The sequence below is a fragment of the Stenella coeruleoalba genome, assembly GCF_951394435.1.
Source record: "Stenella coeruleoalba genome assembly, chromosome: 1".
Taxonomy (NCBI): domain Eukaryota; kingdom Metazoa; phylum Chordata; class Mammalia; order Artiodactyla; family Delphinidae; genus Stenella; species Stenella coeruleoalba.
Genome location: NC_137169.1, coordinates 32,244,947 through 32,261,297, shown reverse-complemented (window position 1 = coordinate 32,261,297; position 16,351 = coordinate 32,244,947). Strand labels below are relative to the sequence as shown.

Genomic DNA, 16,351 nt, shown 5'->3' with positions numbered 1-16,351 from the left:
CACAGTAAATAACAGCACCCAAAGTTCTCACTGCTTCACAGGTCACATTTATAATATGTTTTGGTTACACACACTGAAAAGCTAGCTTTTGCTGTTATAACTGTCATTTAGTTCCTATTTAGACATCTCCCAGGAGAAGGCAGCACAAGAAGAAAAGCTAATGCATTTAATAAAAGCCCTTTAAAATAAATAATTGAAAAAAGGTAAAAATAAATGAAAGAGGTAATGCTCAAGAGTCTTCACGGCCACCAACCTCAAGGAGTTAGGAAGACTGATCCTCCCTCTCTCAACATCTCCAAACTGTTGTCCTATTAGACTGGTAACTCTTCCTCAATACTATATAATGCCTCCTATTTTCTCCCTTCATCAACACTAGTCCTCAACCCACACATGTAAATGTGTATTTTATTATATTTATTATATTAATGTAAGCTAAGTTGACAAGTATTGTCTCTAAGAAAGGACCAAAATCTCCTATCCTGTTCCTTTACAGGAATTTCTTATGGTAGAACTGCCTTTTAACATACTAGATTTTACATTAGGTGTTTTTTTTGAAGTACTCATCTCTTGAGTATATTATGAAGTTCCTACAATATAATTCATTCAACAGATTAGTTTTGTGGGCCAGGCATTGTATTAATTGCTAGGTACCAGGTATACAACAAAGACTCGTTGGTTTACTAGTCAATAGAAGAGATAAACATGGACAAAAACATTGAGGTACCGTGCCGATGTACAAGATGCTACTGGAGTCCATATTCTAAGTGAAAGAATCACCTCATTCTGTCTGCTGAAATCAGAAAATGCTCTAAAAAACTTATTATTTGAGTCACGTCTTAAAGGATAAATAAGCAGATGAGGAAGGGGTGACCCTGGGGTTAATCAAGTGGACTGAGAGATGAACACTGGGATGAAGGTAGACAAAAAAAAAAAAAGTTGGGTGTAAGGGGTGGAGCAAGTCCAGATCCTAAAAGACTCTGCATGCCAGGCTGATAAATGTGAATTTTATCTTGCCTTTGGGGAAAAAACCATTGAAGAATTTTAGGGAATAAAGTGACCAACAAGATTATGTTTATAATTTAAAAGGAACATCAAAATGCATTGCTGATAAGGCCAGTAAGAAGGCAAGAAAGATTAGTGAAGAGTTGCTGCAAAAGGACATTGTGAAGCCTGAACTAAGACGGTGACAGCAAGGAAAGGAGTTAAAACCATAGGTATGTGCAAAGTGTCAAAAGAACACAAACAACTAAGAGGAAATCTATCTAGTAAAATCAAAGAAAGCTTCACAGACAAGGTAACATTTGCACTGGGCCCTAGAGAAGGAAAACTTGTCATGCAGAAAATGAGAGAAAAGGATAGAACAGCACAATGAAAGGGAAAGACATAAAAATGCTTAATGAGCTGAGTTTTTGTTAAAGGAGTAATTCCATCCTTTTGTAGATCAGTCACTTGGGAAATATTTACTGAAAACCTAACGTGTCTTGGATCTTGAAGAATCCAATGAAAATTAAGGTCATCTTTTCCAAAATAATGCACCTGGAAATTCACAGGCAAAATTTTAATCATAGGAGTAACTGAGATCCCAGTTTGATCCATGAACTCCAAGTACTCCTGAATAAGTAACAGTAGAACTGGGGTGATGGGAAAGGCTAGGTAAGAGCTGAAAAGTAAGCTGGGGGCAAGACTGTTGACTTTTTATTCCAAGAAATCTGGATAACTCAGATAATTCTGGGGCCATTGTTTTTTACAGAGATTGTTTTATTTAGTCCACACAACAGTGTATTTACATAGAGAACAGTAAGTACTGTTATCATTCCATTTGCAAATGAGAAAACTAAGGTTTAAAGAAAATAACATGCGCCAAGGTTACACAGCTAGTTTAAATGGTAAAGCCAGTATGCCCATCTGATTTAGGCCCTTTGAACTCAATCACTAATCTAAGGGAAAATGAAATATTCAGTACTTACCTAATTTAACATTTAAAAATCTACAAAGTCACTGTTAGTTCCAGAACTCAAAGTGTCTCATAAACAAGGTTTACTCATAAAACTACTCTGTTTGATAGTCTCAAAGTATAATTTCAAGTTATTAATGAAGTCTACTTTAAAAAAGTGTTCAAAATTTGTGTTACAAATACAACAGCCAGTTGGAAAACTTCAGGAATCTGGGTTCCCAAAATATAGCAAGAATTTGAGAGGATATCATCAATTTTTCAGCAAAACAAAGAAAGACTGTTTTCTGGAGTTAATCTTATCCACACTGACTGTCTGGCAGACAATGTTTTCAGAAAAGGAACTGAGGGAAGGGGAAAACACGCACACACGCGCGCGCGCACACACACACACACACACACACACACACACACACACACACACCCCCCATAATCACTGAATACAAATTTTCACGAACTACAACTTCATCTAAATATCATTTTCTTAGTAACTATTACTTCTGAAGTTTCATTTTGATCATCTTCACAAACTTCTGAAAATTGAAAACATGCCCAGAATGAAACAAGCTTCTCTATCCTTTCATATGTTAGTTCATTTCTTGATTTGGTGCAATTCCAAAGACAGAGCCATTTCTTTTAAGTGCTGCAAGAGCTAGAGAGAATACGGTCCCAGCCTGTTGCAGGAGGGATCTACTTGGCACAGTATAAGTCCTTAAGACAATATCTCTAAAGTAAACACATGATGGAAATAATTTTGTGGCAGTTAAGCATCCCAGAGAGCACAGGTCAGGCCTTTATGATAATGTAATACAACTACATCTCTCTACACATTCATTAGGTGCTCCTGCAGAGCAGGCTCCTATCTCCAGCACTTAATGCAATGTCAGGCGCACACACACAATCAGCAGATGAATAAATTTTATTCTGCCTTTCAAATGTGAAACCAAAAGCTATTCAACCAAATTTGGATAGTGAAATTATTCCTACTTCATCATAAAATTTTAAAAAACTTTTCTGTATCTGGTAAGAAAGGATACTCTACTGATTTTATCTGGGCTATGGGGAAAATGTAACAAAAATATTGTGATAAATACTGTGAAGGGTTGAATATAAACTTTCTGTCTGCTGTTCGTATAAAGCACTACAAGATAAAGGTCAGAAAACAAAACAATCTCACAGTCATAGTTTGCCCCAGGTTATTAACTAGTAAGTGGTAAAGTCATAATTAGGACCCAACTAACTCGCAATCCAATGTGCTTTCTATTACAACATACCGTCACAGATACTCCTTTTATTTTGTTAGTGCAAAACATTGTTTTGGGAAAACTTCAGGCCAAAAAAAAGAACTTCATAAGAAAGACAAATTACAAAAGTACTTCCTTTTTAAAATTCTTCTGTGCCCTCACATATCTAAGTATCACTAAGACTCAATACATTAAAATTCAGTTAAAATAAAATCAGAGCTGCCAGCAGTAGGCATAAAGCAGAATATATATATATATGTTATCCTCTGACAAGCTTCAATTTGATGGGTTATATCCATTCTTGCTATTCTTCTAGGAAGACAACGCAAGCTTAGGAGGCTTACCCAAAACCAACAGTTTTTCTGCTCTCCTCCTCACTAATCCGGGTCCAATTAGCTCCCTCTTCTCCCAAAGCACTGTTTTCCTTCTCATCTGTACCTTTGACTCTGGAATACCACCCCCTTCCCCGATATTCAAGACTCATTTTCATCCCTTCAGCCATAGGGCCTTCCCAGGCCACCCCATCTAAACTGGCCTCTCCCAGTATTTCTACAACGCCTCCTCTTCCATCATTACCAAAACTGCATTGACAATACTGTTATTTCTACTACCGCCTCCCAACCGTAAGCTCATCAAGGGTAAGTGCAGTCTTATTTACGTTTCCTCAGCACTTGGTAAAGTGTTTGGCACCATCCTATGGAGTCAGTAAAAGTTTGTAAAGTAAATATGTGTACTAAGAATGTTCACTGCTAGTGAAGAAGCAAAGAACACCTTAGTACTTCAGAGTTCAGGGAAAGGCTGACGGTTGTAGACATAAAAACTGGAGTGATACAACGTATGGAAAAGATTAGCAAGGACAAAACCCATTTAGAGATGAAGTGCTTCTGGCTCAGCAGAGAGGAGGGAGAAAGACATTCAATCAAGTCAATTTTTGATTCTTCTCCGGACCAACAGAGCAAATTGTCCCTCAAAATTATAACTGTGGAACACCGCAATTTATTCAGCACACTCAACTACTCATTAAGAGCCCAAGTGCCAACGATTATTTTGCATTTTCTAAGGTGCACCAGGTGAGAAGCAGAGGGGCGGCTCCAAAACCTGATTAGAACAAACAAGCAGACGTAGAAATAATAATGGCACATCTTTAAATTTATAAAGAAAAATCTCGGCGTGATCCTGGAAACGAAACTAAGCATACCAAGAAATATGTAATCATAGGTTTAGGACCTACTACGGCACAGAAATGGTCACAGAACTGCCAAGAGAGACCACACTCCTCATCTTTCCCAATCCTCTTCTACTCAAAGAGCCTAATAACCACTACAAGGATCACGAGCCTCATTTCTGGCAGCACAATTCTCAAAGGGATATAGAAGAGGCGAAAGAACAGCTTTGATGCCCCCCCCAAAAAAGGCAGCAAAAACCAAACAGCCAACCAGCTCCACAATCCTTAAGCAGAAAGCCCTAGACGTCTTTCAAAGCCAACTGTCATACCTTTTAGGGGCCCAGAAGACGTTGACTCCAAACATAAGTCTCTGGCCCCAACATATATCTCCGGATTATTTAGGAAAACCCAGGTTTTACAATTTGGAGATCTGCACTCTACTCAAAAAAGCATCTCCGGGAAGGAACGAGCGAGCAATCAATCCCTCAGGAGGCAATGGCGCTCCAACCACCAGCCGGGGGGACAGGCAACGACGACAGGGCACGGCCCTTCCAGGGAGCTGCCGGCGCCCTTCGGGCTCTCAGTCTAACCCAGCGCAACCCGCCCTGGCGGTGGCCGAAGTCGGGCAGTGGCTGAGGGGGGCCAGCGGTCGGGCTTCCGAACTGGGCCTTCCCGGCCCGGGGGCGCGGCAAGACATGGAGGTGGCGCCTTTCAGTCCGGCCCCGGCTGCAGCAACGGGTCCGGGGCCTCTTCCCCTGGCCTCCCCGCCCTGCCGCCCTCAGCCAGCCAGTCCGCCCCTCACCTGGCAGAAGCTCCGGCAGTAGTTCAAAGATGAGACCTCCGACACCTCCTGCTCCCTCAGCTCTGTCTCCAGCTGCCACAGACAAGGTCGCAGCCCTGAGGCTCCCGGCACCGGAGATGCAGGGCTATGACCCCGAGCCATGGACTCTGTCTCGGTTCCGTCTCCGGCTCCGACTCCCGCCGGAGCCTCAGCCCCAGCCCCGGCGACGGCGGCGTCTCCCTTTCCGTCCGCCATCTTCCCACGGCCCAGCAGCGCGTAGGCAACCAAGCCACGTGACTCAGACCTGGCCCCGCCCCCGGTCGACCGCGCTCTGTGACGCACCCCTGGGCGACTCTGGCGCCTGCTGGATTCCGTCACTCGAACTCGGGATGTTCCTCCCCTCTGCGGCCTCCCCGATAGCCGCCCGGGCAACGGCCTGGCAACAGCTGAGCAGTAGCTCCTGCCCACTGCAGTCCTTCCAGACCTTTTGGAGTCGTGGGGTCCCCGAGACGGACATACCTGTAGATATAATCTAGATATGGAGGAATGACATTTGAGCTGCGATCTGAAGAACGAGAGAGATGCAGCCCTGAGAAGAGCGATAAAGGAAAGCATCCCCAGTAGAAGAAAAATAAGCAAGCCAGTGGAGGTTGTGAGGCCGAAATGAAGACTAGCCCATGGGAACGTGGTTTATAATAGACAGGGCATTACAAGTCAGTAGGTAAAGGGTGAACTTTTCAATAAATGGCGCTGGAACATTTTTTTCCAAAAGGGGGAAGAAAAAGTTAAATTGGATTTTTACCTCAGAGCATATCCAAAAATTAAATGCTGGATGGAGTAAAGAAAATATAAATATCTTTATGTTAGCAAAATAGAGAAGACTTTCTTAAATAAGATCCAAAAAACACACAACATAAGGCAAAATATTGTTAGCTTTACTGCATTAAAATTTGTTAATTCTGTAATAACAGAAGTTTTAAAAGATGGCACACAACAAGCGAAAGATTAGACAATATTCACCATATATATAGCCATCAAAGGATTAATATCCCAAGAAGTTCCCAAAATCAAAAGGAAAAAAGCAAACAATCCAATAGAAAAGTAGAGAAAGGATATTGAGGTAGATCACCAAAAAAAGAAACCCAAATGGCCAATAAACCCATGACAAGATATTTAACTTTACTGTCAAAGTACTATCAAAGTACAAATTAAAACAACAGTGAGATATAATTTCATACCCATCAGATTGGCAGAAATTTTAAATTAGTACCATGTGTTAGGAGTTAGGAAAATGGAACTTATGTACTGCTGGTGGAAGTATAAATTGGTACATCATTTAGGAGAAGAATGTGTAACACTTAGTAAAATTAAAGATGCACATGGACTTCCCTGGTGACGCCATGGTTAAGAATCCACCTGCCAATGCAGGGGACACGAGTTCGAGCTCTGGTCCGGGAAGATCCCACATGCCGCGGGGCAACTAAGCCCATGCGCCACAACTACTGAGCCTGTGCTCTAGAGTCTGCGAGCCACAACTACTGAGCCTACGTGCCACAACTACTGAAGCCCGCACGCCTTTTCAGTAAACTAGCTATTTCTATTCTTGCCCTCCTCCAGTCAGTTCTCCACAGGATAGCCACATAACTCCTCTTAAAACATAGTTCAGGGACTTCCCTGGTGATGCAGTGGTGAAGAATCCACCTTCCAATACACAGGATACGAGTTCGATCCCCGGTCAGGGAACTAGATCCCACATGCATGCTGCAACTAAGAGTTTGCATGCCACAACTAAGGAACCCACGAGCCTCAACTAAGGAGCACACATGCCACAACTAAAGGAGCTGGTGAGCCACAACTAAGGAGCCCGCCAGACACAACTAAGACCTGGCGCAACCAAAATAAATTAAAAACAAAACAAAACATAGTTCAGATCACATCACTCCCCCCTGCTCAGAACATTCTAGTGGCTCCCCCTCATCCTTACCAGAGCCTACAAAGTCCTATCTGTATTTGCCCTGTTACCTCTCCAAATGCTCTTCCCACCACTTCATCTCACTCATTGGGCTCCAGCCACACTGACCTTGCCATTCTTAAACAAGACAGACAATCTCCATGACTTTTGTACTTATTGTTTCCTCTCTCTGGGGAATCCTTCCTTTTTTCATTTCGTTCAGGTTCAAGTATGACCTCACAGGGGCAGATGACCCTGTCTAAAATAGCCTTCTCTATCCCTTGCTGTCTTTTCATTTTGTTCATATTAATTGGCTTTACATTATCACTATTTTGTGTGTCTCACCTGCTAGAAGGTAAATTCTTTGAAAGTAGGGTGACTTATTTTACTCAATCCTATATCCCTAGTGTCTGGTAAGGTAGTTCCTGGCATGTGGGCAATCTATATTTGTTAAACAAAAGAAGAAAATGTAAAAGTTTATGGTATTTAAGTGGGACTAGATGAGATTACCTGGGGAAAGGTAAATCAGGCGTCATAAACTCATATTCCTACGTGACTTAGACAGGTGACCTAAATGAGTAAAGCTGGCTGGATATTAGATGTTTGGAAGTAGCGAACTGGTTAAGGAATGACCCAGGCACGCCAGGGAATTCCCAGGTTTGGTAACTTTTAAAGAGAAATATAAAATCTTCAACTTACCCACTTTAACATTAAAAATGAGGAACACGTCTTTATTCAAAAATTACAACAAATATAAAAAAGGAGTAGCATAAGATAGTAGAAGGAACGTTGGATGAGAAATTAGTAGAACTGGGTATGGTTCACTTTTTAAAAATTTATTTTATTTAGTTATTTTTTGGCTGTGTTGGGTCTTCATTGCTGTGCGTGGGCTTTCTCTAGTTGTGGCAAGCAGGGGCTACTCTTTGTTGCAGTGCGTGAGCTTCTCATTGCGGTGGCTTCTCTTGTTGTGGAGCACAGGTTCTAGGTGTGCAGGCTTCAGTAGTTGTGGCGAATGGGCTTAGTTGCTCTGTGGCATGTGGGATGTCCCAGACTAGGGCTCGAACCCTGTCCCCTGAATCAGCAGGTGGATTCTTAACCACTGCGCCACCAGGGAAGTCCTGGTTCTCTTTTCATTAACTAGTTTTATAACCTAGAAAAGGTTGCTTAGCCTCTTTGGTGCCTCACTTTTTTCAGGTGTAATATGAAGCCCACCCCATGCTCACTCACTCATTCTTTCAAGAAACACTGATTACGCCTAACTGTTGGGAGATATTGTCATGAGAAGTGAGATGACAGGAGACTTTGACTTTCTACTTACACATTTCTGTATAATTTGATTTTAAAAAAGCATAGATTACTTTTATAATCAACAAAGATCATAAAGATGTTATGGGATGAATTTTGCCCCCGAAAATTGATAATGTTGAAACCCTAACCCCCAGTAACTCAGAATGTTACTGTTTTTGAAGACAGAGCCTTTAAAAAGACAATTAAGTTAAAGTGAGGTTGTTAGGGTACTAATTCAATCTGACTGTTACAAAGCATGATATTAACCCAATCTGACCAGTGTCTTTATAAGAAGAGGAAATGTGGATGCACAGCCACCAGGGTTCCATGTGCACAGACGAAAGACCATGTGAGGACACAGTGAGAAGGTGACCATCTGGAAGCCCAGGAGAGAGGCCTCAGAAGAAACCAATCCTGCTGACATCTGGATCTTGGGTTTAAAGACTCTATAACTGTGAGAAAATAAATTTCTGCTGTTTAAACCACACACACAAAAAGAAATGACCCAGGCAGAAGGTACTCAGCTCCAGCAAATTACAGCAGTGTGAGAATGCAAACCCTATTTTGCTAGATCTAATTCTCCAAGAGAAATTGGAAGTATGGGCTTGTTTTTTTTTTTAAACACAATTTCGCATTGTAAAAACTGCAAGACATATAATACCCACATGTGAGTTCAGTTTGGGTGATGAGTTGACAGTTTGTGACCTCAAACAGAAAAAAGAGGAGAGTCCTGGACCACTCCAAGATCGACATGTCAGAAGAATAGGATCCAGCCAGCAAAGAATGTTGAGAAGAAGCAACCAAAGAGGTGGAGGGAAAACCAGAAGAATGTGATATTTCTGAGGACAAAAGAATAAAGTAGCAGGAAGAGAATAGTCAGTGGTGTAGACCATTAACAAGAGTTTGGGTAAGATGAGGACAGAAAGTGATCATTTGATACGACATCATGAGTATTGTTGATAACCTTAACTACAGAAGTTTCTGTGGCTGTCTGGTATGGACCCTGACTAGAGAGGGTTGAAGAATTAATTCAAGAAGAAGTGAAAAGCAAAGGGATAGGGTGGGGAGAATTAACCTCTTTGAGAAGATTTTTCTGTGAAAAAGGGCATAAAAATGGGGTTGTGCTATAAGGGGATATGAGGTTGCTGCACTTGTGCTTTCTCTAGTTGTGGCGAGTGGGGGCTACTTTTCGTTGCAGTGTGCAGGCTTCTCATTGTGGTGGCTTCTCTTGCTGCGGAGCACAAGCTCTAGGTGTGCAGGCTTCAGTACTTGTGACGCACGGGCTCAGTAGTTGTGGCGCACGGGCTTAGTTGCTCCGTGGCATGTGGGATCTTCCTGGACCAGGGATCAAACCCACGTCCGCCACACAGGCAGGCGAACTCTTAACCACTGCGCCACCAGGGAAGTCCCAGGCTAGGATTTCTAACTTGCAAATTCAAGAACTTGATTGTGTCATTTCACCTAGGTGGTGATTAAATCACAAAAGCCCAATTTACTAATTTATCCTAAGAAATATAATGGCATACCTATAGAAAAGTTGGCTTGGGAAAAATATTAGCATCAGAAGGTTGCTTACGGAGGGTAAGAGTCGTGTAAAGGCAGCTAAAAGATCTTAAATCACCCCTGTTCCAACACCCAGGCTTCTCTCATAATTATTTTCTATTCTCTCTTTCCTTTCCTCAAAATCTAATCAGGTTAGATGCCAAATCCTATCAATTTGTCCTTAGGAAATTTTCTTCCACCCATGTCTGACCTATTTGCACTTAGCCATGCCCAGGGAAAGAGAACATATCTTCTAAAGGTCTAAGAAGAGCTTGGTGGGAGGGAGTAGCTGCCACATGATGTAGCAGTATTTATACCCTAGAACCTCCTTTTGAGTGATTATCCCCCATGACTGTCACCACTCCTTCCCAGGCCCTCTCCTTTGGACTTGCTCTCATCAGCTCACGGGAACCCCAGGAACTTAGGTATTCCTTGCTAGGAGGCTTTGTTGCTGTGTTTTGATGAAGAGTCAGGGGCCTCAAAGGTAGAGAACCCCCAAAGGAGGTGGAAACTCTGAAAACCTCACAGACACTGTTTCAACCTTTTCCCTCCTGCCAGAGATTTCCCCTGGACAACTCTTCTTTGCTCTTCCTTTTGGGGAATTTTATATCTGTTGGTTATAAGGAAGGGGCAGTTCCTTCATTGTACCACCTACCCTTAGGCAAGTCTTACTTTCCTCTTGCTTGGGCTATTGCAAGAGCGCTCCAAGGATATCGCTGTTTCCAGGTCATCCACTTACTCCCTGGCCATCTTCCTAAATTTACCTCCATTGTTTAAACATGTTAGCCCCTTCTTGCTTCAAATAGAATACAAATACTCAACCTGGCTTTTAAGTTCAACCGCTTGCTACTCCTAAGAGCACAGAGTTGCTTGTTAGCTCCCCAAACATGTCACCCCTCCGCCGCACTTTATAGTTTTCCTGCCTCTGTGTCTTTGCTCAATCTGTCACCTCTTCCTGGAACTCCCTCCCACTTGCACTAAATGGAATTGAGACACAGTATCATCCAGTGATAGTTGAGCGGCCCCAGCTACACTGGCCTTCCTTCAACTCCTCAAGCCCTCATTTTTTTGTTTTGTTTTGTTTCTTTGTTGTTTTTGTGTTGTTGTTTTTTTTGCGGTATGCGGGCCTCTCACTGTTGTGGCCTCTCCCGTTGCGGATCACAGGCTCTGGACGCGCAGGCTCAGCAGCCATGGCTCACGGGCCCAGCCGCTCCGCGGCATGTGGGATCTTCCCGGACCGGGACATGAACCCGTGTCCCCTGCATCGGCAGGCGGACTCTCAACCACTGCGCCACCAGGGAAGCCCAAGCCCTCATTTTTTTATTACTTCAGGGCCTTTGTACTTGCTGTTCTCTCTGAAACATTCTTCACCTGTCCAGTGCCTTCTCAATCTTTGGGGTTCTTCTTTTAAAGTAGGTTCCTTTCTTTTCTCTCTTCTAGCAAGCTGTTCTTTTCCCTTCATAGCACTTACCACAATCTGTAATTATACATGTGAGTGTTCATTTATTTGTTTATCCCTCCCCCTCCATGAGATTGTAAACTTGCAGACAGTGTTCATATCTGTTTGTTCCCCACTCCATTTCAGCACCTAACGCAGCCCCAGGCCCTTGTGAGCTTGAATATTTCATGAGCGATTGCATGGGTTACAATGCATGGAACTTGTAATTTTTCATCAGCAAAATCCCCGAGAGCATCAGTCTCCTCTCTGCTTTAACTGAGACCTGGTTCTCCCCAAAGAACATTTCTCCTCACAAGTTCTGTCTTTTCTCTTTTGTTCATGTCATAGATTGGGGCCTGGCACAGAGCAGTTGCTCCGCATATATTTATTTAATTACTCCTTACTTGCTATGTCCTTTTCCCTTTAGTCTAAAGAATGGTCAGGAAGATAGCCCAACAGAGTGAAAAGCAGTCGTTGTTTGGAAGTCAGACAGACTGAGATTGAATCCTAATTCTGTTGCTGACCAGCTGGTGATCTTGACCAAGATTTTTAACTTCTCTGAGTCTCAAGCTTCATCTTTTATGTGTAACTTGAATTTCAACTTGTGCAGAGCTACCTCCTTAGGTCAGCCCAAGGAGTAAATCTACACTGCCCCCTAGAAGACCTTTGTTTCTGGAATAGTGAATTCAGAATCCCAGGACTACTGGAGAATCTTTGTGAGCAACCCTCACACCCTGGAGAGGGAGGAGGGCTCCAGCACAGCCCTGTGGGAGTTGGCTCCAGAGTAGACACTGGGCCAGAGGTGAAACGTTCACTCGTCAAGGAAAGGGCAGCACAGACTTGGACAAGATCAGCGATCCTTGAGCCACAGAGTGACAGTGGTAGTTCTGGTTATTTCTGAGAACTAGGGAGGGCACCTGGTTTAACAGGATTTACTGCTACTTAAGTATGTGGTGGGTTGTTTATAGCTTGGAGATTTGGGGTATTGTTAAATGTGTGATGCATTTGTGTTAACCATACTTAGTTGAGGTCAGGGGTACTTCTAAGCCACACGCAAAATGATTTTAATAATGAACACCCAGCTGTTGGGGTGGCTGTGAAAATGGAATGAGAAAATGGATTCATGTAAAGGGTCAGTATGGTGCCTGGTGCATATTAGATGCTCAATAAATGGCAATTGCTAGTATTGCTCTTGAAAATACAGCAGTCTTTCCACTTTTCCTTCTTTTTTTTTTAATTGCTTAGTACTTTATTTGAAAATTGCACAGTGTATGAAGAATTGTAGAGGTTCAATGTAATGTTATCTTCTTCCTGTAAGAATCACAGGCTCCGGACGCACAGGTTCCACAGCCGTGGCTCACGGGCTCAGCCACTCTGCGGCATGTGGGATCTTCCCGGACCGGGGCACGAACCCGTGTCCCCTGCATCGGCAGGCGGACTCTCAACCACTGCGCCACCAGGGAAGCCCCTCCACTTTTCCTTCTTATGCCACATGACAAATTTACTCTCTCATAAAGAATGAGAAAAAAAGATGAATTGAAACAAGAACATGGTCAAACTATGCACTTTTTTTTTTGTGGGCCAGCATTTGCTTTTTGATTTAATAGCAAAATACAGACTTTCTGTTAATAAATTAAATGTGTGTAGTTAAATATATTTGAAATCTATTAATAGATGGTAATGTGATTATTTAGTGGTTGCCAGTGGCCAAGGGTGGGAGGTTAAAATTGATTGAGAAGGGGGGACCTAGAACTTTTTGGGGTAACAGAAATTTTTTATCTCTTGATTGTGGTCATTACATGTGTACATACGTTTGTCAGAATTCATCAAACCCACTTAAATGGGTGTTTTATTGTTTGTGTACTATTCCTCAACAGAGTTAATTTTTTAAAAATTCCAGTGTTTTTATAGGCTTTATTATTTTAACATTTATCTCATTTAAATTAGTTTAATAATTGAACTTGAAATTTATCATTTTTATTATTCATTAATTTTTATGTTTGACATTAAAGAATTTAATACAGTTTAATTTAACTGAGGTAATATCAGTAATAGCAATGGAAATGAATCAGTGGGGGGAAGGCTATTTTTATATATGTATAAAGAGCCAAAATTATGGCTCTGACCTGGACACAGTGCTGGGCTCTTGGAGTACAAATTGAAATGGATGTGGTCCCTGACCTCAAGCAGTAGCTTACTGTCTAAGGAGGGGCATACCTACATAAGCAGATAATTTCGCCTTTAAAAAATTATATTTTTCTCTCTTTTTTGGCCTCACCACGCGGCATGCGCGACCTTAGTTCCCTAGCCAGGGATCAAACCCATGTCCCCTGCAGTGGAAGTGAGGAGTCCCAACTACTGGATGGCCAGGGAATTCCCCCCCTGCCACCCCGCCAAATTAAATATTTTTGAATAATTAAAATATGCACTTAGTTTTTTAAATTAGTACAAACGAATAGATAGTAAAAGTGTCTCCCTCACATCCCTGTATCTCAGTCTCATAGTTTCCCTCCTTGAAAGTCACCGCTGCAAAACAGTTTATTTTTATCCCTTCAGAGATACTTTATTCACAGCTTTGTATACAGTAGCTTTATTCCCTTTATTCTAGTTCTTCTCCTTATTTTATTTTATTTTTTCACTGAACAGTCTACTCTGGAGATAATTCCACAACAAACATATAAAATAGATAGTTTTCAATATAAGAAGTGATGACAAATTGAAATTATAATGGGGGTAATCACAGTTCAGGCATACAAAAATGAAGTCAGGTGACCATTGAGGATCTGGTCTCAGACACCTCTCTGCATCACTGAGAACGTGAACTTTCTTTGAACCATACTAGACCCAAGAACACTACCAGCTGTATTCTGAACAACACCTGCCAGCTGCAACCTTATGGTCTCAAGGTCTCCCTTGTAACTATGCAACCATTTCTGATCCCAACCAATCCTTACTTAACAAGCACACTTACTGCTTGCCAGCTCCAATTATAATTCTTGATAAACAACTCATGTAACTAACTGTAACCTTGCAGTTTTGGCCTTTATAACCCTCCCTCATTTTGTAGTCCGGTGGAACACAATTCAAGTGCTTCTTGAATCTGTGTCTCCTGGGCTGCAGTCCTAACAAACCACAAATAAACACCTTTTCATTTCAATCAGGTCTTTGTTTCTAAAATTTTGGTTAACAGAAGATAAAAATACTGGTAGAGGAATGAAAAGAATGCTGTGGGTGTACAAATTACTGGCTAACTATGTAAAGCTTTCTGGAGGATGGCATCTCCTTTATGAGTATTCCGAGATAAAAACACATGAACTAATTAGTAAACTAAACTCTCTAGTTGTAGACTAAACTGCGTGCAACTGTCTGTAACTCTGACAGCTCTTTGGAGGGGAACAAAAGCAATATGTGCAGGTCAAGGGCAGAGAAAAGGTGTGGTACAGAAAGTAAGCGTAGAAAGGGGCACACCTTGTGCCTTTGAAGCAGAAGTGTGAGGTGGAAAGAACTCAGTACAGGAAGAGCTAGGAGCCCAGCGTGGGCAGGGAAGTCTTGAGTTATAGATGGTGTTTCAGGATTAAAGGAAGCTTATTTGTATAGTTCTCTCTAACTAGGATTGCCAGATTTTGGCAAATAAAAATGCAGGACATCAGTTAGATTTCCAGTTCAGATAAATAATAAATAATGTTTTATTATTTACAAGCATGTCCCAGATGGCAACCCACATGACTGAGTCAAATTGATGGCTTGTCACCACGCACTTAAAAAGAATAGGGAAATAAGCATTTTTAATGGGAAGGGTAGACAAAGAAGGAAATATGAGGAGCTAAGGTCAAGATTTGGCTGTTGAGTTTAGGGCAGGTGGGGCCCAGGCCAAGGAGGCAATTCCGATGGCCTGGGCTGGCAGGGCTGGGGCTTAGGTATAGCTTGAAAGGTCTGTCAGGACCAGTAGGTCCAGGGCCAGATAAATGGCCCTCATGTTCAGGGCAAAGGAGGCAGTTCTCTTGGTCAGGGTCAGCGGAGACAGGGCCAAGGAGATGGTTCATGCAGTCAGGAAAGTGAGTAAGTCAGTCAATATATTGAGAATAATGGGAGTCAGGTTTCTTACTACTGGAGAAGATAGTTACAAATATAGAAACAGGAAAGACTAGAACAAACTGTGTGATGTTGGACTAGAATTAGAGGTAGAGGTGTGAGCCCAATGGGTGTATGTATGTGTGTGTGTGTGTATCTGTGTGTTTGTGTATACTTATGTATATAATATCAAATATTATGTATAAAGAGAGAGAGAGAGGGTATGTGTGTGTGATACATATGTAGTAGTGTGCTGGTAAAGTGGCTTTCTCATTTTAAAAAAACATTGATTTTAAAGAAATAAGAAAAAAACCCACTGATTTGTAATGTTTGCTGATTTCCATGGTGTAAATATTCCCACCATAGCTTATTCAAACTGCCATTAGTTTAACAGTCACTCACAGAATTCCTGAATATATAACTATTGGCTTTTGCAAGCCCATACAAGCTGACTCCAGCCCAACACTTCAGAATGCACGCAAAATGTATGTGTGTATGTGTGCGTATATGTGTGTGTGTACCCATACGTTATTTCCTAGTTGGTGTCCTATTTCCTAGTCCTAGTGAAAGGATGTACAAGAATGACACCCTAGTAGCAATAAGCCCACCTACCATCTACATTTTGACTTTCAAATATCATTCTTCACTAAAAAGGAACAAAAACTTCTGGAGAAACGGCTGATCCCATGACTGGGGCAGTAAAGCATGTTACTGGTTCCTCATTAAAGAAAGGAAGTGGTCAAAGAATGAGGAGGTAGTAAGCTAAATAATGGCCCCCACAGATATCAGGTTCTAATCTTTGGAACCTGTAAATGTTACTGTATATGGAAAAAAGACCTTTGCAGATGTGATTAAGTTATGGATCTTGAGATAGGGAGATTATCCTGGGTTACCTAGGTGGAGCGTAAATGCAATCACAAG

The 16,351-nt window shown here is 41.9% G+C and overlaps 1 protein-coding gene across 1 annotated transcript in view; it reads right to left on the bottom strand.

Annotated features, from left to right (window-relative positions):
• RLF (RLF zinc finger) overlaps positions 1 to 5,651 on the bottom strand; it is an 83,394-nt gene extending 77,743 nt beyond the window's left edge. The window contains exon 1 of the mRNA XM_079903809.1: positions 5,163 to 5,651. Coding sequence (XP_079759935.1) covers positions 5,163 to 5,396 — 234 coding nt within the window. The 5' untranslated portion in view covers positions 5,397 to 5,651. The remainder of the gene's footprint in view (positions 1 to 5,162) is intronic.
• Positions 5,652 to 16,351: the final 10,700 nt, after the last annotated feature.